Source organism: Nothoprocta perdicaria, unplaced genomic scaffold (assembly GCF_003342845.1).
Source record: "Nothoprocta perdicaria isolate Ctin4 unplaced genomic scaffold, notPer1 scaffold_6, whole genome shotgun sequence".
Classification (NCBI taxonomy): domain Eukaryota; kingdom Metazoa; phylum Chordata; class Aves; order Tinamiformes; family Tinamidae; genus Nothoprocta; species Nothoprocta perdicaria.
In genome coordinates this window covers 7,956,307-7,979,154 of record NW_020455865.1, presented here as the reverse complement: position 1 = coordinate 7,979,154, position 22,848 = coordinate 7,956,307, and the positions used below count along the sequence as shown (strand labels likewise).

The window sequence follows — 22,848 nt, the reverse complement described above, 5'->3', positions numbered from 1 at the left end:
ACCAGCACGGCTGTTTTGATCAGCATCAGTAACAACTCCAAGCAAGAAAGGATTATCTATACCATGAGGCTTGTTTAGTACCCTCTCCATTTTAGACATATCATACTTTCTTTAATCCATAGGTGCACAAAGAAATTCCCACCACCAACGACATCCCATGATTAAAGCTTTTCAAAATGACTGCTACAGATCACCTACCTGTAAATCCTGTTCTTACCTAGCTCAATGCTTTACTGAGCTCATAACCAGCAGTGTAGAGCAAGCTTAGCAATGTCCTGTTCTTAAGCCATAGTGTCAGCAATTCTTCTATAGTTATCAACAATTTTGAACCCAAATATCCAATATCTTTTCTAAAAGTCACCCTTGCCAACCCTAGATTAGGTCTATCTGTTTTTAGCCTTTCTCTTGCACTTCTGACTGATACAATTCTGCACTTTCTTCTCATTTCCTTTATTGGAGAGTGAAGTTAATCACCTAAGTGATAGTAGTTATTTGCAGAGTTGGATTTTAATTTAACTTTTGAATGTCTTGSCCTATTTCCCTTGTTCAAAGTGCTTCCAGAAACAATGCAAAAAATCCTTTTTGTGTAGAGAAAATGTCAAGTAGAAAATTTAAGAGCCAACAACTTTTTTAAAAAACACGGAAACTTGAACTTTGAAAGGATAAAGCAAAACTGGAAGCAGTGGAAGCTAGCAATGGTGTTTCTAAAATCATTGCAGTGCTATAGGTGGTGTCTAGATTGCTTTGGTTTATAGATTCCATGAAACATTTTGCCATGTTGTTTTTGTTGTTTTTATTTATCACCAAAATCTCTGTTTTGAAGTTATTATCACACTACATAGAGAGCTCCTGTATTAGTACATCATGCAAGGAATCTTAAATGCAAACTCAGACCAGCATCACAGCCTCTTCCAGGAAAAAAGGGTCACCTGACTTCCAGATGTCTTAAACAGGCACCCTGATAAGAGATGTTCATATTTCTCACGCTTACATCTGGTTTGTAAAAATGAGCAGGCCAGTCATACATGGCCAATGTACAAAAGACGCAAAGATGAGAAAGACTTAGTTTCTCACTACTTGAACGGTTCTTTCTCTCATGCACAGGCCCTGGCTACTCAGATGCACTAATTTACGAATTGAAGAACAAAATAGTCCTCATTCATATCCCAGTAGACTGGCTTTCAGATAGCAATCAGTGCGTCATTGACAGAGCCACAATTCAGTGTTTTGGGAAGCCCTTACCACATCAATGGTGGGGAAGTGGTCTTTCTTCTCTCTTTCAACAAAGCTTTAGCAATTGGGCTCCCTAGGGCATGTTCACACCACCTCACTTCAGCTTCAGGAGTCAGAAGACTCAGCTTCCCAGTCTCCCCATATAATCAACTGGGAGAGACAGGTCTTCCAAAATGGCAATTCAGAGGAGCCCGACTTACAGTATCATTTAAGCTGATCAAGGCAAAGGCTACTCTTAACGACAATGTGCTGCTGCAATGGTGTTCCTCACAATAAGCTTACTACTACTGGCCAACCCGAATGAATTTGCTCAGTTTTGAAAATACTGACAATATTCAGCTATGACAATATTGTGAGACAGGATACATCTGCCTTCTGTCTTCTCTCTGTAGCTCTCATGATCTYGCCAATGCAAAGTCTAGACATCACTATCAAATAGCAAAACTATAAAGCTTGTCTGCTAAAGTTCTTCAAGACATCTGCACATCCAGTTGCATTCTAGCCAGCAGGCTGAAGGGATTACTCTCCTCTCTATTCAGCACTTGAGACCACAACAGGATGCCATGCCTAATTTTGGCCCTCAGTTTAGGTGAAATACTGTCAAGGACAAGATAGGGCATTGAAGAGTATCTAAGATRATTTTGGGGCTAAAGTACACAATGAAGAAGAGGTTAAGGGGGGGCCTCTGGTCCAGAAATTTTGGGTCACAAAGCACTGAAACAGATATTTTTCAAAGCTCATCCAGGAAAGGCCCTGCCATACCACAGTCCAACTTTGAAACCGGCCCTGCTCTGAGCTTCTTCCAGGAAGCCTTGGGATTGAGAAAGGATGGAATAATGATACACCTGCCCAAACACAAAGCTCAGCACCAAGACTGGATCATATGCTAACACTAGAATTTAACTGCAACTAATTAAATGCTGTCACAAAAATTCTGCTTTTCCTCTCTGATTAGCCACTGCTCTTTTGCTTGCAGAAAAGCACTAGCAAAGGCGTCGAGTCGTTCCATAGGTCCCTGCTCATTCCAGACAAATCTTCCATGAGGAAAGGTATCCTGAGGCCATATGGATGCGAGTCAGTCACTGCCACTTGGGTTTGGGGCCACAGATCAGTTTATGGTCCTCTTGTCCAGATGTAACCYGATACTTTGGGACTTTCACAGTGGGAGTGGCATTTTTTTTTTAATCTTATTTTCCTCCTTTTCCTCAACTACATCCCACAGTTGCYGAGAACCTCAAGTATGCATTTACCTGGAGGGCATTTTCACCTCAAGTACCTTCTCTCTTCACCATTACTTGTTCAGAAAATGTCATACACTTTTGTCTATGAAAAGCAGCAACAGCAAAGCTAACTCCATTAAAACAGGCTTCATTCAGAGAGGAAAGAACATGACAGGGCATCTGTAAAAAAAATAGGGTCTCTGAATGACTGAGGTAACTTCCCATTTCTGCTTTACTTAAGACAGTATTTCTTTTTCCTTCAGCCTGGTGACCCAGCAAATTCTGCTCTCAGGTCTGTGCTCTTCCTTGACAATCCTCTGTCCCAATTGCTATGGAGGCTTCTTCTCAAGCTTTAGCAAACTCTTATCCCAGGCTTGTCGAATGTTATTCAATCCCGAGATTAGCAAAAGATCAGGACTTGCTCTGAATAAATCAATCACACAATTTTGATATGTTTCCAGATTTTTCACATGTCTTGGTCCTATAATGGCATGCTGGAGACTTCTGGGACTATTCCAACACTCAGCAAGACTTAGGAGGTTGGGGAAATTGGCCAAACTTTTTCAGAGTATCTTTGACAAAAAATCATCAACTGTGATAAGCCAAATAACGCAGCACACTGAGCTCCAACCAGCAAACCTTACCTTCCTAGTGTATTCTACAGTAGCATTTATCTATCTGCCTTTTGCCATTATGAGTCTTAAACACCAGAACAAAACATCAGCGTGGCAAACAGGGAACTGTGTTCTCCAGTTTAAACAGAAGTGACGGCTCCCACCCTCCCCTGCACACCAGGTGACCTGCACCGATCCTGAACTTCACTGCCTTTAGTCCTCAAGTGACCCAGCAACATTTCTCTGGACTCTCAAGCCTAAGGTTTATAAATTTGCTAATCACTTCTATAAATTTCCCCAAGTATCATTGTTACATAATTACATTATTTTGTGTGAAATACAAAAATTCCAGAAATGAAAGCATGCACAAGGAAAATGTGAGCATTTTTGTGAGGCTGAGAGGCTGCCTGAAGGACTTCCACCACATCATTAGATTACTCCAAAATCCATCTTTAGCACATATGTATGACATCCACTCTTGCCACAAGATCTGTCCCCAGAAACTCTGCTCAAGCTACAAAAGCACAGCAAGGCATTGCAGYGACAGCCACAGCCTGGCAAAGAGCAGCAACATGGAGGAGGAGGAGACTGGAGGAAGAAACCACTGCTACAGCCACCCAGTAGGACTCTGGGAGCTGCACATGTGATCCATTCACTGCATGAGATGATAAAATCATCATCACTGCATCTCCACTGTTGCTACCCAAACAAGCTGGATTGCTCTTAATCATTTCCTTGGGATGTAGATGAACTCCAGCCACCATGACGCCTTTCCATTTGTTTTGGTTAGCCCTAATATTAGCCTTAATGAGCTAATCCAGTATACCAATTAAGCCAACCAATTAGGCAAGTAAACATTCCCATACCCAGTCATGTACATAATGAGAATGCATAACCCCTATTTTCCTTTCTGAAAAGATGGGAAATTCTATTGCTACTGGTCCCTAAAAAGGCTCTTTGGGAGGATTTAATGTTCCAGCCCAATCTTCATCAGTGCCATACAGCAGCAAGTATTTGCAAAGAAAAAAAAGAGCTGAGATTGGAGGCAATGCCTCAGAAGCATCTCTCTTCTCCTCTCCCCTATTCTATCCATCCTTCCTTACTCCAGATCAATTCCAAGTTACGAAGCTGAGCAACAAAGCAGGAATCTCCTGTTATTTGGTCCTGGCTCAGCTTGTCACAGCAGTGGTTGGACTTTGACAGACTTACTCCTGCCCAGACTTACTCCTCTCATGTAGCAACTCCCCTTCATCTGCAGTTTTCTTGTGGGAATAGCTACTCAAAAGTTTGGTCAAAGACTTGCATGTTCTTAGCTCTATTACCACCTTTATTAAAAGGCCGGTAAGCTCTTCAAGTAGAATTAGTTTTAAATCTCTCTCATTTATTGCTAAAGAACAGAAAAGAGAAGCTAATTTTGCATGATTTTTAATCCAGCCCCATGCTTTACTTGCTGAAGCCCCACGCTTCACTTGCAGACTTCCTGAGTGTCTTCCTCCACTGCTTCACTTTTAAGCGGTCTGCTGAGGGTTTTTGATCAGTCTTTGGAAGCTCTTTCCCAGGTCACTTGGGAGTTCTTCAGTGATGTAGACCATTTCATTAATTTTCTTGGACCTCACTACACCTTTATTCACACCTAGTGAAGCCTCCCTGGCTTCATTATGCTTTTGGAGCTGTTTGAGACTAGCTAGGAATCAGCTTTAGGATACTAGGCTTAGCTCTAGGATCTTTTCTAAAGACACATCAAAGTGGGATTCCCAGCAGGGAACACTTTCTGTTTATCTTCAAAAGGCATAAGCAAAACCTTGAGGATGAAAATATCTGCTCAAGAGCACTAGCTCTTTCTGTCATTAGTCTTGAAAAATAGATGGCCACAGGAAAAGCTTTTTCCCCTCTCTATTTTACCATTCAGATATCTCAGCTGGCTCACAGCCAAAACAATAATAAGTATCTTTGCAGGATCTTTACCCCCCCCCCCCCCCCAAATAAACTTGGCTGTAGGTTTTTTCTCCCCTTTAATCTCTTTTGGTACATTTAAACTCCTGGTGGTTTTTGTTCTGAAAGAGAAATGCTTTAGAGGGTTGACTGAATGAACTTTGAAATTCACACCCTGGCAAATTGAGCTGATTTCCTAAATCCATAATTACAACATTCCTCAGAGATACGCATTCTTTCAGAGCGAACAAGGGAAGATTAGTTTCCTGTTTCTTCCCATTTATATGGCTCTGCTGTCAAGGAGATTTTTTTTTTTTTCCCTTTTAAACAATTCTCTGTTTATGTGGTTCCCGTCTTGGCAGGGAACTGGGGAACTAATCTCGCATAAAAGTATAACACAACCAAACTATCAATTGCAAAGAGCCCAAACATCTTGTGAAAAGGCAGTTGATTTGCACAGGCCTTTTGAACCCAATATCTATCTGCAGGAGCACTCGGGCAGGTGCCGATYGATTACAGGGGTGTTAAATAATCTGGGGTGATTACTGCATGAGCAGATAGCTTTCCCATTGGCTATTTAAGAATATAAAGGGATCTGTGCATCCACATGAATATCCACAGAACTTAAAACTTTACTAGCACTAGGCAAACATAGCTTCCTCCATGTGAACATCCCCGAGTATGCAAAACTACAGGCCAAGACTACTGCAGTAAGCCTCGTGCCCAAGAACGTCAACAAGAGTTGTCTTCTATTTGCAATCAGAGCACCTGCAGAGCCCTGTTGAAGACATCTTTTCCTCCTACATTGACAAAAATACTGCAAGTATCCTCTCTTTCCATGCCAAGAGGGGAAGCAGACAAGCTCAATGGCCTCTCACCTTCTTTGCTTCGCTCTGTTTCTGCTGCAGGRTCCAATGGCATTTCACCTGATGAGTCCCCTTGTTTTATTGCCAAAGTTATATAGGAAACTGAGTTCTAAAGGAGTTTGCCTATTTTTTTTTTGTTGTTGTTGTAGATGATCTCATAGATGAGGCAGTTTATTGCCAGTAACAGACATGCTGGGAATCTGTACAGTGGACGCTTGCTGTAGCTTTGAAGGACCTTGGATTCCAGGATGTCCCACATCTTCCTGTAAGATTTTTGGATGACCATACTTCCTACTGTTCACCACAGCAAGCTCCTCCTCTTAGCTGAACATACCACCAGAACCCATCAGTTGAGTCTTACAGTTGGCTGATGATGGTTCTCCTCTTTAATCCAAAGCTCTCAACCTACAGCCATAAGCCAATTACCCTCTTTTCATAACATACCCGATCTCTTTCTAATGAAGTTTTTCTTTCAAATGAATGCATACTGGTGACAGAAGGTTGCTTAGTTGTAAGTCAGCCACATCTGGCTCGACAGCTTTTACGGTCAGAAAGTATCTTCAACATTTTAAAATAATTTAAGTGTGTTCTCTCCCCTTTCCTTTCTCCACTCTCTGGTAAACAATATTTATAAGGCTATCTGGCCATGACTATTAAAAACTGAGGGCCTAAGTTTTCCTAGATTCTTAACAAAATATTTGCTAACACCCGTCTATAAGAAATGGGTGCCTCACATCCATAAGCTTCTTGTGTGGAGTTCACACTGCTTGACCTTGTTGATCCATATGCAAGCTAGCTGATTTTCTCAAGTTGTTGAGCAAATATGTCTTCCATCAGCTCCAGAGAAATTTGTGGCTGATTTCTTCTCATATTTTTGATAGTGAAACATTGTGATGGTTTTGAAGAATGATGTTTTTTCTTATATTCATTTGTTCCCACTTCAAYTCAGTATTAATTATGATGTGCTTAGCCATAATTTACTGATCTAGAAATAGCTGAATTTGTTATAAATAAAACTCCCATCATTATTAGGCATGGCAACTTCTCAGGCCCTACAGAAAACAATCCTCTCTAAGMCATGCAATAGGTACTCTGAGGTATTCACATTTAACTGAATATATCATCTTTGTTAAGACTTTTTCAGATGTGAAGGTATGAAGCAGTGTATTTGGTTTTTCCCATGTATTTCTTCCACAACAGCTGTGGATTTATTAAATGAGACGGTCCAATTTCTCTTAGACCAACGATGCTAACTTCATTAGCACCGAGGCATATTTTGTTGCTTTCTATCCAGAAAGCAGAACGTAGCTGAGGAATTGCGTTATGCTTTCCTCGAGATGCTCCCAGATGTGCCTGTTTTCTGCATTAGCCCTATTAGTACGTCCTTTTATTTTGCACCATTTCTTATGTGATTTCAGCTATCAATAAATATATGACACCATTTACAAACTGACCTGATAAATGGAAGGAAATCTGTACTTCACCTCTGTTTTTTTCATTGCCTGATTTCTCTAAGCTTATTCCCTTAGCTACAACATACGTTTACATCACACTGTGGCTATATACACTCTCCAGAGACCTCTGACAAYGGTAAATGCAAAGGAAAAGGCATGGGGCAAAAGCAGATGGATCTCCATAGCTGAGGCACTGGAAATGCTCACATCCATCACTGAACTTCTGGTCAGTTCCTGAGCAGGGGACAAAATGCAGGATACAAATGACAGAAGCAATGAGAGCTGCAAGTGGAAGTTTGCAGAAGAAAGACTGCTTGATCTCGGCTGATACAAAGGAATTCCTTCTCTCCTACCCTCACAAAACAGATACAGTACACAAACAGTACTTGAGCATATCTCTGAATATTATCTGAGGACTTACCTGGAAATCAGTACACACTACCCGGCTCTTGTTCGTTCCCAAATATTTGTAAAGCAACTTAATAATGACCCTTGTGGGTTTTTTGGAGTTTTTTTTTTTTTTTTTTTTTTTTTTGTGTGTGTGTGTGTTTTTCTTTTGCTTATAAATTACTAACATCTCTTAGCTTAATGAGCTTAAGAGCTCCGTGTTTCACTTTTATGATCAGAGTAGTCTGAATAACCTCAAAAGAGAAGTCTAACCAGCCTATTTTCAAGGTCCTGTATCTCAGTACACATCTCTCAAGTTACACATGAGAAAATAAGGCTCAAATTGCTGCCAATCACTAGTTGGCAGAAGACATGGATGGATGATGAACCACAGCTCAAGGTGAGTAGCCAAAGAATAAGTATCATTGTTTCAAACTCTGACTCTTTTCTGAACACTGATTTTGGAAAAGGTAAAGATTTTACCTTTCATAAACTAAGGGATAGCTTTCCCTATGCAAATACTACTCTACATGTTAGAGCAGAAAGCTTTTTCACAAAAGCATAAACTGGCTAAGGTTGGAAGAGACCTCTGGAGGTCACCTACTCCAAATACCCTGCTCAGGCAGGGTTACCCAGAGCACATTACCCGGGACGTGTCCAGTTGGCTTTTGATTAACTCCAAGGATGGAGATTCCACAGCCTCTTTTTGATTTACCAGTAAAAAGAACCTTAATTCAAGATCAGAAAATGCAGTAGGACAATATCAGCCATGTCATTGTCTTGGTGGTCCTGCAAAATAGGCAGTTATGTGCTGATAGTCCTAAATAAGTGATTGGTTTTAACTCTGCTTAGCATTATTCTAGTTATTGCCCCAAACAAAAAGCTGTTTTGCTGTGCAGTTACCCTGCTCTGCTCCAGGGCTAAAGGAATTTCACAGCAGGAACTCCAAACACACAGTCATGGTTCCTGGACCAAAGTACTCTGAAAATCATTTTAAACTGTATCAACTAGTTAGCTCTGCTACAGTCAAGCTACTTCTTGCTGAAACACCTCGGATGTTAGAACCATTTTTCTGCCAAGCTCATGTCCTTTGGGCACTAGTTGTTCAGAAAACAATCCTCATACTTCTCTCAYAGAGTCCCTTTTGCTGCTGACCAAGGATGCCCTGTGGTTACCAGCAGGAAGACCCCTTGCGAACAGATTAGGTATAATGTCATATACTATCTTGTGGCTGGCATACCCAGTCCTATCACCTTTATGCAACTGATTAAAATTGTTAAAATACAAAACATGCAAAAATGGAAGCAGAAAGCTACACAGCAAAGCAGACAACTGGCTCATCTCCTGTCTCTCTTTTTTTTCCTGCATATCTAACATGAATATCCTAGACCTTCCCCTGTGCTTGTGAAGACAGGCACCCTCTCCTGTGTGTCTCCGTGCAGCTCGCAGAATCAGTGAGGGCAGGTAATGAATAGCAAAGCAACTGGCACCGCCAAAGAGAAGTGCTTCTCCCCTCCCRCTGCCTGCAAGGTATCTGAGCATGGAGAAGAAGATATGAACTGCAGCATTCCTTCTGGGCTTGCCAATGCATAGCTGTGCTGAGGGCAGCTGCCCTRGGGTATGGAGACACTTCAATGCCTTTGCTTTGCCTCCAGCCTTTGCTGCCTGCCTGCAGCTGCCAGCTCAGCGCCAGCCTGGACAGCACATCAGAGCTGGTAGCAAACTGGGGGCAACATGAGTTTGCCACGGGACCGCAAACAGATTCTGTTGGCCATGCAATTAACTGTATACTTTTTGCCTTTTGTAGAAACGGACAAGACCACACCTTTGACTCATTCCACGGGCCAGGAAGAGCAAAATTCTGGATTTGAGCTGCTTTGAGTGAACAAAAGGACACATCTTCAGCCCGGAAAAATCTATTGCCTGCAATGCCAACATGACAGTGGCCATCACTGTTGAACCAGTAGTGACTTCACTTTGACCACAGCTCATGGTATCTACATAATTTAATCCAGGACCCTTAACTAGAGCTGCAGTACAGAGCTGGGAAAAAAAAAAAAAAGGCTTTATGCATACAGCAACTTTTAATCTCTTTTGACTTAAAATTGAGAATGTTTCCCCCGAAATTCTGATTCAGAGTTTGTCATCATGGAGTCTTTTGGRGCTTTTGGTTCTGACACCTGCAAGTGACCCAGAGTACATGCTGCACATCATCCTACTCAACACACTGCATCTTTAATATTGTAGTGCCAGGTACCATGTGGGAGACGGAAACTGCCTCTGAATACTCAAATATATGAATGGGCCACATGGCACGTAAATCTCAACTCTCTCCAGTTCCATAAGGCATAGTCTTTTTTATCTTTTTGTCAGAAAAAGAACGTTCAGAACCTTTTCATTGAGTGCAGCCAAGCTGCCTGCAATGTGAAGAGGCAGCTTATCAACACTTGCAATTTCGGTTTCCTCCAGATGCACAGATACAGATCCCGATTGCTTTAATGTAATGCCAAAGACAGTAATCTCTGATAGTGCCGAGAGTCAGAACTGATAACAGGCAAGTTGAAGCACTACCTTAGCAATAATTATTCAGTTGTCAAAAGTAGGCAAACTGGCAGCACTCAAAACGCAATGTTTGCAATCATTTGAGAGAGCAAAGAGGGCCTCCCACTATAGTGCAGCAGCCGCTTGAGCTTCATGGGGCCGAGGTAGTTTTCTTACTCAGACAAAGAGCATACGAATTTGTCCAAGAGCAGCTATCTGCTCTTGGACATATATAAGATAGCTATCAGCTATCTTATCCAAGTCCGCTGTCACTACAAACAATTGACACATTCAGCAATCACTTGGTGCAGTTGGCACGTTATTCCCACTACCTACCACAGCACTAGTACAGACCCTTTCATTGCATACATTAAAGTACATTCAAAAGTTGTGAAAAAGATGTCTAGGTCAAATCCTGGCTAATCCCATCTCAGGTCTTCTTTCAGCACAGTACCTGTGCTAGTGGGGTCACTGAAGTCTGCAGGTGTCTCACTAAAATCAAAGGGAACTCATTAGCATGCTCAAAAGGCAAAACCACTGATATGAAGAGACAGGATCCCTCCCTTTCCTTACAAAATCAGGCCTCTAGCACGTGTATGATAAACGACACGTGGAAGATACTTACATAGGTTTATCAGTGACCGTGAAACGATGCTGGGCCTCTTCTCAAATGCCTCTATTCTTGAAGTTCTGGCCCTCACATTCTCATGCCTTTTGTATCATCTTTTTTCCTACTCATCCAGCAGAGAGAGATCTCATGTCTAAAATGTAACCATTTTGCTGATGTGTACAATTGGGGCAGGAGATCTCATGCACACAAGATCRCCACTGCTAGCATTGTCCTGTTATCACTCAAAGGCCAACACTGATAATTTAAACAGAATTTCATAGCAGGAGTCTAACTGACCCAGGAATTTTTAAAGGCTGCAAAATTCAAACTGAGAGGAGCTAGAAAAAAAKGTTCCTTATGAAGTTGCAATTCCATAGGGATGTCATAGGTATGTAAATCACAAGTAATGACTTGTCATCATGGAGTTTCCTACTATTTTATTGTCACAAACCTGTTTATTGCAGTATCAGGCCAGAACATGGTTGTCCAAAATTCCCTGATTATACTTTATGAGGAAGAAGAATCTTGCTACCCTTCTTTCTGTCTTACTAAAGCTACCTGTGCATTACAGCACGAAACAGYAGCCTTCATATCTAACAGTTATATAATAAGCCTGTTGAAAGTAGAACATGTATAGGGAACCCAGCATTTGTGCAGATTTAGTCACACCTTGGTACTTGCCTTAAATTATTCCCTTTCTCCTCACCTTGTAATTAAGTAACCTCAATATTTGTAGTTTGCTTTTAAGCACATGGAAGCAAAATAATGTATTTGATAACCTTACCTAAATGCCACAAGCTAAACCAGAGTATGAAACACGTAACAGCAATTCAAAAGTGCATGATAGAGAGAGCACACAGGATAGAATACAACTTTCCTATATATTTATTAAGATATGACAAAGCAAAAAGCTACACTAATACAATACCAGAGTCAGATATTTTGATGATCTTAGAATAAGGTCTGAGCAAATAAATCCTGAGAAAATAAGAAAGGGAAGTTTATACTCACCTGAACATGATCTGTCCAATTCTCCTGAGTCATGCTTTTCTGAAAAGACAAAATTACTCCTGAAACATCTTAGAAAAGTGAAATATAACAAGACGAAATCTAACACAGCATCTTACACCTTGGCATCAATTGCGATTGAGGAATGTGCCCTGGAATGCACTGAAAATTTTGGCTTTTCATATATCACCAAGTAGAGCATGGCAGAAAAACACAGCTTATATGAATTAAATCAGACAAATTTTGGATGACAAGACATAAGACAAAATGTCCATCTGTAATTAAACCATACAGGCAACATAGATCTGTACCTAGAAGTACCTGAACAAACTTTATCTTCTGAAACTGGGTCATGAATGACTTCACAAAATATAAACCCTAGTTCACACCCATCTTATCCACTGTAACTCACCTCAACAAACCTCTTGTAGAAGAGATAATTCAGAGTTCTCAAGTGCCGCTGATTTATAACATTAGGGCAGAGAGCTGAAAGAAGGAAAAAAAGGCATTTAAGTAAGCAACATGGCTGWACTTTCTTTAAGTTTTACTGTCTAGACAAATTGGCTTTCCTACTCCATTTTCAAAGTCAGTGAGAAGAAGGCAGTAAGCCATCAAACTCAGAATGAACACAGGACAGTGATATTCTTATTTTATCTAAATTATAACTGTTATTTACAGTTTAAACAACAATTAGCAATGCTAAYCCTACTGATATCTCTGGTTCTACCACTCCAAATGATAAGATCCACTTGCCAGTTTAATATGTTTCACATTTAACGACTTCACACCTTTAATTATGTCACAACCCCATATGGGTACCACTTCCAGTTTCTAAGGGCTGCATTTATTTTAATTTAAATGGAACTTGTGCTGTTAATTCATTAGAGAAGTTTTGATCACGTTACTCAGGATTCAAACCTGGCCCTATAGCTAAATTTTATCCGATAAAAGTACAATGAAGCCATGAAAGCGACTCCATATCCATCCATGGAGGGAGGTGGCTGTCATTTTGCTGAGACAGCACGCAGCAGTTCTTATTATTTGTGTTACTGTCATCTTCATTTGAGATGCCTCGTTACAATCGCAAAAAGCAAGATCTTCACATGGCAAYCTTGTTTTGAAAGCCAGTGCAATCAGAGATAAACGTGGAAGATAAACTACATGAAGATTAGAATGCATACATATCAGTTCTTGCCTGATTCTGGTATGGATGTAGAGGAAAGATGAGACCAAACCTTTCATTGGGGTTTAAATCATCAATCTGGCAGCCAYAAAGAGCAGGGACAGCAATGAGAATCACAGTAACTGAACACAGTAAAGTGAAACTTTTCCACAACTTTACCCTGAATTTTTATAACTCAACTGAAATTAGCACTACTGATTCAGAGCATAACACTCACACGTGGCATGCCTAGAAGACTAACAACTGAGAGGAAGAAAAGCTCCCAATACCTGGGAAATGGAATGAGAAAGGCCACAGATTAATGTAGTTCTTTTTAGTCTAGGTTTTTGGCAGGTCACTTTATAATCTGAACATTCCTGTCCCAAGAAGTGATTTAAGGTCTTGTTTTTAAGTTATCCTCCATACTCAGACAGCATATCTTTACCCACAAAGGGTAAGCTTTTATTGACTTCACACACCAAAAGGAAATATACGAAAACCAGAAACTGGGTCAAACACAAAACAACAGCACAATCATATAAAGACACAGTCAGAAAGTCCAAAATAATATACGAGATGCATCTATCAAAGGCTATTCAGGCTGGAAAAAAAAATCATATTAATAGAATAAAAAAAAAAAAAGAAGAGAGGGGAAAACATTTAAAACATTTGCCAACCACTCATTATAAAAGAAAAGTTAATGAATGAGGATACCAAAAATATAAAGTGTTATGGTATTTGTTTTTCTTCCCTCTTCATTAGAAAAAGGCTAGAGGCACTAACTAAACRATAATAACAACAAAGGGATTACATCTCAGGCTGGAGAAAAAAAAGACGATGTTAGCATGTAGATACAATACATGAAGCATTCAYGAAATTAATCTGTGATTGCTTAAGTGTTGTCTTTGATAAGGTATGAAGCAAGCATGAGAAAGCTGAGAAAAGTGCAAAGYCATCCCTCCGTTTACAGAAGAGAAAATATTTTCTGGAAATATACTGCAGCAAATAAATTAGCACCTAGAAAATAACAGACAGGTAACAGCCAACCTGCACTGTCAAAAAAAAATCACATTGTGTCAAACTAATAACCTTCTATGACTCAGCTACGAGCCTACCAAATAAAGATGAGGCAATAGTTCTTTCCTGTCTTGATTACAATAAGGATTTCTTTATTGTCAAATGCAATGTTTTGATGCAACGCTTTGACATTTCAAGACCACACTAGATAGAATTCTGAGCAACTTGGTCTGACCTCAGAGATGCTTCTGCTTTGAGCAGGAGTTGGACTAGAGTCCTGACACCCATTCCAATCTGAGCTCTCCCAGGAGCCTGCAAAGTTGTTCATTAACAAGCTGCTTGCTGGAGCTCCCAGGCCGCATAACAGCTCCTGAGCTGGGATAGAGACCTCTCCCTCACAATATGCTCTGTGCCACTACCAGTCACAGTAAGCAGGAGGATGGGGAAAGAGCAGAAAACCCAGCAGGAGAAGACTCCTGAGCTGCCTGTTAGCTTTGCTGTCTGAAACTGACCTTGTATGGAAAAATGTCAAAGCCTGGTACAAGGGGTTACATCTATATCTGAAGGAAAAAACAACGCTGTACTATAGAGTTCTGATACATGTCTGATATGGTGAATTCATACTCAGACCTGCAAGAGCAGTACAAGCTTTTCTGATGGAAACCTTGGAGCTACTGTTCAAGTTGCCTTGGTCTAGAGTAGATCATCTACTAGCTGTACTTCAGCAGCCAAAAACCTAGCTGAACAGGCAAGGGTCTAGGAAGGGCCCTGGTGCATTCAAGGCCTTTCTCCTTCAGCAGTCACTTGACTGAATTTTGTAACCCCAAAAGAAGAAGGGGAAGGCTTCTCGCTTCTGACAGTGTGGACATTTTCCTCACGTACATAGTTACCTAAAAATGTGCGGGTATTTGACAACCAAAAAAAAAAAAAAAAAAAGCTGTAATAAGCCTGCAGGAAAATTGCCATGGAAGTAGACTGAAAGAAAAGCCCTGTAATGCAATCTTCAAGGACAGAAATAATTTTCTACTATTTTAAAAGGAAAAAAAAAAATTAAATAGCCTCCTTTCAAAAGCATTCCTGTGTGGTGACAGCAGTCATTCATTTTCTTCCCAAACAACGTCTTTCCAAAATGCTTCGTGTAGCAAAGCCCATGTGGCCCCGCTGGAGCTCTCCCTGCTGACTGTCCTGCGACTGCTCCAAATCCGTGCAGACCTGCTGCATTTGGAGGACAGTTGGGACCTACCTGAGCAGCGCGGGATCGCTGAGCAGCCCTTGCCTGCCCTCTGCTGCCTCAGCCAACGCAGGAATGAGGCTCAGGCAKGCAGGCAAGTTCTGGGGCTCCCTTGGAGGCTTGCAGAAAATGTAAATTACTAGAGCAACCAAAAGGATAACCCAAGAGCAAAACCAAGAGGAAAGTGTCTCTTGGTTTATGCTAAAGAAGGCTAAACGGCATTGTTTGCATTCAGGATGCACGGTGCTCTGCTAATTTGTTCTGCTTCTATGGGACAACAACTCCGTATGCCTTTTGACCATTCAGTCAATTACCATTTCCAGCCACACCATTAATATCTGCATTATTGCCACACAAATTAAACTCCTATATATGAAGCTTTTCTTATAGGGTCTTCAAAGTGTAATAAGTAATTAGGCTGTAACAGCTACRAGGCTTGTTACACCAGAGCACAGGGACCCACGTGTGAGAAATTACTCTGTAAAACTGAATTTGTTCAAGCATGTGCCATTTCTGCTTATCTGCTTCCTTCTCCAGGAAAGCTAATTAAAGGGGATGCACATACAGGATTTATGAGGACACCTCTGTGAATCAGCAGACAACCGTTCACATGTGGGGCTTTCGTGTTAATAGGCTGCTGGATGTGGAATTGCAAGAACTGAGTCACCTACGAGCCTGCCTTCTCATACCAAGAAACCCTGTCCCCTCCTGGCTTTTCTCACCGAAAGCCACTTCCCGTTTGTGCTGCTGCTCTCAGGCTCCGACAATGAGAAGGAGTCACAACMGAGGAGACAGAGAGAGCTGCAGACTGTGGCATCCAACAAGACCACAATTAGGTTAGGTAACAAGAAGAGAGTGCTAGCTCACTGCTGGTTTTTGATGGAGCTGCTCAGAGCAAGAGAAGGGAGCTTTTAAAATCTGCACATTTTACTTAACCTGCTTCCTTTTCATATGCTCTTTTCTCACAGTCAGGTTTGCTTCCACTAAATAAGGGAGAGGGGGCATCTAGAAAGAGGAGAGAAGGAAGGAGAAAGGAAAGGAGGAGGAAAGGAAAGCTGTGATATTCCAGGTGCCACATTTTCCCAGTTCAACCCAAGCAGACTTGGCATGAAGGGTAAACTGTCTCTGAATGTTTTTATCCTCCTCCAGAAGGCTTCAAAGGAGCCCAAGCGGCCCAACAGTCTAGCAAATTTAATAAGTCTTGCTCTGACTTTCATGTGATATGACTTCTAAGTAATATCACTTTTCATCTAAGACAGAACATGTGAGATWCATTCATCCTTGGTTCAGCCACCTCAAGTCCAGCATCTCATCTAAATTAGGAGTCCACATTTCCTCTTACATCAGTAGAGGGGGACAGACACGTCTAGCAAGTGACTGGTCCTACACTGTAGACACTACACTTGGTGCAGGTTAAATTATTCTCTAGAAGTGTAGGTGGGAAGGTGGCCTGCAGGAAAGACTCTAGTGCTGCACACCTCGAGGAACTCTCTTACCAGGGAGCCTGTTGTGRAAGTCTAGAGAGATTTTCCATTACCACCAGTTGCTACAAAGCTGGGACACCAGCAGCAGCTAAGGCCCACCATACTCCCCTACAAGCAACTTAGATCACCAGGCACATCCCCCTTTCTTGTTCATCTTGGATCTCTCAGGAAGCGAAGAGCAATTGTCTTTATAAATCATAAAAGAAAACACAATCTCCTGAATGATGAATGTTATAAAGCATGAAAAATAATGGAAGAAAGCAGTAAACTACTGGATAGGTTTAAGATTTAGAAAAACAAATCCCTCCTTGTGTCTCAGTTTTCACATCAATGTGTTTGGTTTAATTATATTTCCATATCCTTCAAGAAGGGCTCGCAACTATTATCGTATGAACTTGAAGAGCAGTCTGAAGACGTGAAGATTAATATAAAGTTGCTGCCAGGTGTAATGAGACTCAGTTTGTGGTTAGAAAACACTTTTCAGTCCAAGAAAAGAGAACTGCGTATCTTGTGTCGATCATAGAGGTAAGTTAAAATCTAATGATGTATGTAAAGGTTTTGACACAGCATCCTAAACAGAAGAATAAAGATCAATAGTCCCCATTAACAACAAAAGCAAAGCAGATTTTCTCAAATAAATGGCAGTGAAGCATACATACATCATATATCACATATTCAATGATGTAAGATGGTTTACTTTTCCCAGAAGGCTGCAAGAACCTTACAATTCTCTGTTGCCAATCCCGTTTTAACAGAAAAGAATAAATAGGGCTGTGAGGCTCCTGCTTCCCAAGGGTTATCTCTTCTCAACTCACAGACTCATAACTCAAGAAAACAGATCCTTAGATGAGTAATGACTTGCCTCTTATGTGAGTGGAACAGAGTCATAACTCAAAGTTGACCATCATGTGTTTATATACAGCCATTCTGAGGTCAAGATTTATTTCATATCATGGAAGAAGCAGTCTATTAGCCRCAAGCACTTCATTCTTCGACAGTAYGAAGTGATAATTCCCATAACTTACCAGCTTTGTTTTTAAACACCATTAATTAAACCCTGAAACTCCCCATGATAAATTACAGCACAGATTCCTTGCTGAACATGGAAGAAGACAAATTGGCTTTATCTGTTCTTTATTGGAGAGGTATCTCAAGCATATGTTGCAATACCACATACCTGGATCTAAGTTAAATTGTTCTAGAAGCCTGAAGACCAGCTTGCTTAGCATTTTGTGGTTAAATTTATCCGGTTTGTATTTGGACAGRCCTTGATATTGTCTGTAAGCAAACAAACAAAATCATTAAAAGAAAATCTGTGAAAACCACCAGGAAATTCTTCCTAAAGAGATATTTAACAGAGGAGATGTTGGGTTTGGAAGCTGCTGGTATGAACTGTCCTCTATCTTTCTTACGTTGCAGCAAAAAGTCCACAGTACAATCRTGTAAGTTCTCCAATGACAAATAAGTCTACTTTAAAGAAGGTCGTCATGCGCTTTTCTGTGTTCTTCTTTCAGGACAAATACTGCGAGCAGGGCATCGGCACYGCAAGTCTGACTGTTAGCTTTGTGACTGACAGGAGCTATTCTCGAGAAAGACAATTTATAAATTAAAATACACACGACTATTTCACGAGAACATGAAGGTTAACCACTTGCACCTCTTGTTTTTCTGCCACTTCATCACAGCATTATCTTCCTGCCAAACCTGTATAACCGATACTAAAACTTAATCTTGTCTGCAGCAAAGTACAAGAGCCAGTTTATTACAATCTCCCATAAGGAGCTTTGGTAGTGTTAAATTGCTAGGATCTACTGCAGAGCTTCCATATTGCACTTCTCCTGTCCGGAGCTGAACATCTATCAATAGGAATGATATCTCAGTATCTTAACAGGAGGAGGTATTTTAAAAGCGTTTGCCACGGACAGCAGAACTTTCCCTTTCTCAGCTGAACAGAACATATATTGCATACCATTATGCTGAGAAAATCATCTTGGGGATTGAAAGAATATATTGTCCCCTGACAGTMCATTGGTCCCTTGCTGTTTAGAAATTAAACAGAATTGCACCTTGAGATGTTTTTGATGTTAAAACCAGATTCACACCATGTGTCCAGRATCTGCAAGAGCTTGCACTGGAGCTCAGGATGTTCTCCCACATAAGCTTCCACCAAGTTAGTTTTATCTTGAAGCAGTAGTGGTGTACACATCTAGAAAAAGAAATAACAGTTAGTACAGATAACATTAGAGGCACCATGGTCTGCCTTTGAATATGGTCTTCCCATGCTCAATCTGTCCGCTTTGAGCATGCAGGAGGCACAGAGGAGTTTATGTGCAGGGACCAAATCTTGATGGAGGGCTGTGACATTTCCTAAGATGGACAGCAAGCGACAAAACCCTTGCTTCACCAACCAGTATTGTTTAGGAGAAGGATGTGGCATTTTTAACACAAGTATTAGTCAAAATAGCAAAAGTGTTAACTTCAGAGTTTATTTGATTGAGGTTTCATCAAAATTACATTTTACCATCTCTCAATAAATGGAATAATCYAAGTCATTTCTCTTTACTCACTGTCCTGAATGGAGACTACAAATAGTATCTAGGGACCAGTTTTACACTAAATTGTTATCACAGCAATAATTATTTGTCAAGAACAGCCCTGAGAAAAGGACTTTTCATCACTGTGACTGCATCTAGAAAAATGGTATGATAAATGCAATGAGGTTGGAAAAAACACCTTTATATACATTTTAATACCTCCCTAGACATAATATTGCACCAGCATTGCTCTAGTGACTTCTCAGGAACAAGATAAAGCCTCATATGAAACCATCACAGCTTAAAAGGCTATGATAGATGTCCTGTTTAACACAAAATGGATCTGATGACAGAGAAGCCTGCAGAGGAAATGACTCACCTTTTCCACGTCTTGATCTGGTTGCAGTTTTAGCTTTATACTCAGTATTGCTGCCTACAAAACAGAAAAGAAAAAAAAGATGTGCATTTAGGAAAAGACCATCGCAGAGGATAAAYGGACATTACACCAAGGAGAAGTATATATGTGATTATAAAAGTTTTTAACATGAAAATTATTTGTTACATGTTAAAGCAGAAATCATACAAATATCTGCCCATATACAGCCCATTTAGAAAACTACAGAACTGCTCTTGCCTGTATTACATATCCCAAGCAGCAGCATACGTTGGGGCAAAAATTTATAGATCAGGTTGCCTGAGAGAAAGTAAAATGCTTGGACAAAACTGCTAGAAAAGAATTTTCTCCAGCAGCATAAGTAACACAAACTAATTAGGATTTTAAAAGCATAAGAGTATCTGTAATTTCTGCAATGCGTAAGATTGYTGGGGTCTCAAGTATAAAATAAAAATAAGCCTATGATAGCTTTCTTTAATATAAGATACTGTTCTGGTTAATGGATTAATATGAGCAAGGAATCTTTTAGTGCATTTATGCATTAGCACTCACATAATTGTAAGCTAGGGAATAAGGATGATTTACTCCACATCCTTCTCACGGCTTTGGAAAGTTAGGCTATATTCTCCAAGAGGATTGTAAACTTAGTGTTTGATAGCACTGGATCTGCAGCACACATGTAATGCCACACAGCAWATAATCAATATGGTTCGCAAATGCCTGCTTATTCAACATGTCTGGACTTCAAGGAAAAGCGCTTATCTTCAACCAGTTTCTCTGATAACTGCAATTCATTTTGCCTCAAGAAAAAGTATGATGTATTTGCTTCTAAAAAAGGGACCTTTCAGAATTGTTTTACTTTTTAGAACACATAAATAAACGTAACGCAGCAAAAGGTACCCTAAAGCCAAGCAACTATAAACCCTCATGTTGTGCATCACATGTGTTAAAACCTCATAGAAAAACAAAATAACGATAAGAATAATAATCATAAAACAGGAAAAATAACTTATTTGGGGGGAGGAGCATACCTTGAAATAAATTTTCTATGGTTCCAACAAATGACATMCCAGCTTGTACTGTGACAGGAAGCCCTTATTCTGCAGATGTATCAAAGGGAACCAGATCCAGTCAGAGCATCACACGCAACATTTAACAACTCATGCTATCATCATCCACACCAGAAGCACCAGAAGCTGTGGATTTCATTACCTTCCAGGAAAACCATGCTTATATTTCATCTGCTGCCCCAAAGACTTGAGTGTGCACAAGCAATAGCCAAMGAATGCTTTGTAAAACTATTGCAACTAAAGAGAACACAAATATCCAGTTATCAGAGGGATTTTTGATTTTTTTTTAAACAAAATGAATGCTCCGTCATTGTTTAGCCTTTGTCCCAAACAGAAGCCAAGAGAACAATTTTAAGAGACAAATCCAGTAACTAACGTTAACTATATTGACCGTATGCTCCAAATCCAATACTGAACAGAAAGGCATTTTATAATCTCTCAGACCAGCTAACACAGCAAAGACTTCTCACTCCAGACCTGATAACTATTCTATCTGTTTATATGCTAATACGCTACTCTGCTCCACGAGAGGCAACTACCTTTTCTTTCAAATTATCTGATTAACATAATAAAGTTCAAGTTCAGTAATTATTCTAACTTGTATACAAGCCGAAGGTTGCTGCTTTTATTTTTGACCTGAAGAAAGGCTTTGTGCCTCCAAAAGCTTGACAGCTTGTTTTTTTCTTCCTTGCAGCTATGTCAGTTTGCCAAATAAAAAGAGCCTAGCTCTCTCAAAATCTTGTTTCACCATTTGACCTCATTAGTGCCTTGCATTAAACAAGTAATTTGTAAGTTTTAACATGCAAGCATACAATAGTTTCTCTAATAATGTTGTAATGTTCATGTTAATGCTCAGATGAGCCCAACTGCAGAGTTGTTATCTAAATGGCCTACTTTTACCACCATCTTTACTAACAGTGCAGGTGATTTAATCAGATGAACTTGTTAGGCTGCATTCACCTCTTACTGGTGCAACTTCTACTCAGCACTAAAGGGTGCAGATCAATGGACATGCATTTAATCAAGCAGTAAAGAGACATCACCATCCTGATCCAGCTGTGGCAGGGAAAGAGCACCCAGTCCTCACCCACTGGACACCTTCACCACTACAACAGGTTGGAGGAACCCTGCTCTCCTTCACCTCCAGCAATTCAGATGAGTTGGCGGCCAGTACTATCTTGACATCATCCAACTGAAGGAGATGATGGACCAGCAGGACAAATTTCCCTGACAGGAAATGGTGGCAGTAACTTCCTGCAGAGGGGAAAGCTGTAAGTAATGAGGCTGCAGCCTCTTCCTTGCACACAGCTCAATGGAGAAGAAGCCATCAGATCCGGGCACTAGACTCAAACAAACAGACTGAAGTGCAGGGTGCAGTTGCATGRGCTGGCTGAACAGTGAGGACAACTTGGATAAAAATCAGCTTGTTTACAATGGGAATAATAAAAGAAGAGATATGAGTAACTGTAATAAAGATGAAAGTGTTTGGCAGCTGTTCCTGTGGTCTCAACTTAAAGCTATTTTAAGATATTTGTTTGGCTATTATCATGTTTTGAATTGTTTTGCTCCGCAAACAAGTTTTCTGTAAAATGATCCTATTTTTAACAGTATGTTTATAAAGAATAAGAGCTCCAGAAAAAGCAACACCTCATTCACAGACTCATTTTGTAGTTAGAAAACAAAATAGAACTAGGCAGGTAGCTTGCTTTAACTAAATTGGTAAGAATCTCCTTGCTTACCCAAGAAACAAGCAACTCCCCAGATACAGGGCTGCATTTTCCAAGCTGCACCAAAAGACTAGCCAGGGTAACTAAAAACTAGTAGTGATGTTAACCTAATTACAAATTCTCAGCCTAGCACTGCACCAGCAAGGCAATAAGAATGCTAAGTAGCAGATGCCTCCCTCACTTCATCAACTGATAAATCAGAGCAAAAAAACCTCTAACCTACTACTTAGCCACTCTGAAATAAACTCAGATGAACTCTGATGAACATATCGTCATTTTATTAGAAAAGTSTATGCATCCTGCCTTGAGCTATGGAAGAAAATGCATTGCTGTCCTCACTTGTAGTGCAGTCATTTCAATTATA

At 40.4% G+C, this 22,848-nt stretch overlaps 1 protein-coding gene across 5 annotated transcripts in view; it reads right to left on the bottom strand.

The window, feature by feature from the left end:
• The window catches only part of EXD3 (exonuclease 3'-5' domain containing 3), a 277,733-nt gene that overhangs the window by 168,922 nt on the left and 85,963 nt on the right, over positions 1–22,848 (bottom strand). For all 5 annotated transcript variants that reach the window (XM_026049504.1, XM_026049500.1, XM_026049502.1 and 2 more), the window contains 5 exons: positions 19,673–19,726; positions 18,826–18,965; positions 17,937–18,037; positions 12,278–12,351; positions 11,869–11,907 (listed from right to left, as the gene is read on the bottom strand). In XM_026049504.1, the coding sequence (XP_025905289.1) occupies positions 11,869–11,907; positions 12,278–12,351; positions 17,937–18,037; positions 18,826–18,965; positions 19,673–19,726 (408 nt within the window). The remainder of the gene's footprint in view (positions 1–11,868; positions 11,908–12,277; positions 12,352–17,936; positions 18,038–18,825; positions 18,966–19,672; positions 19,727–22,848) is intronic.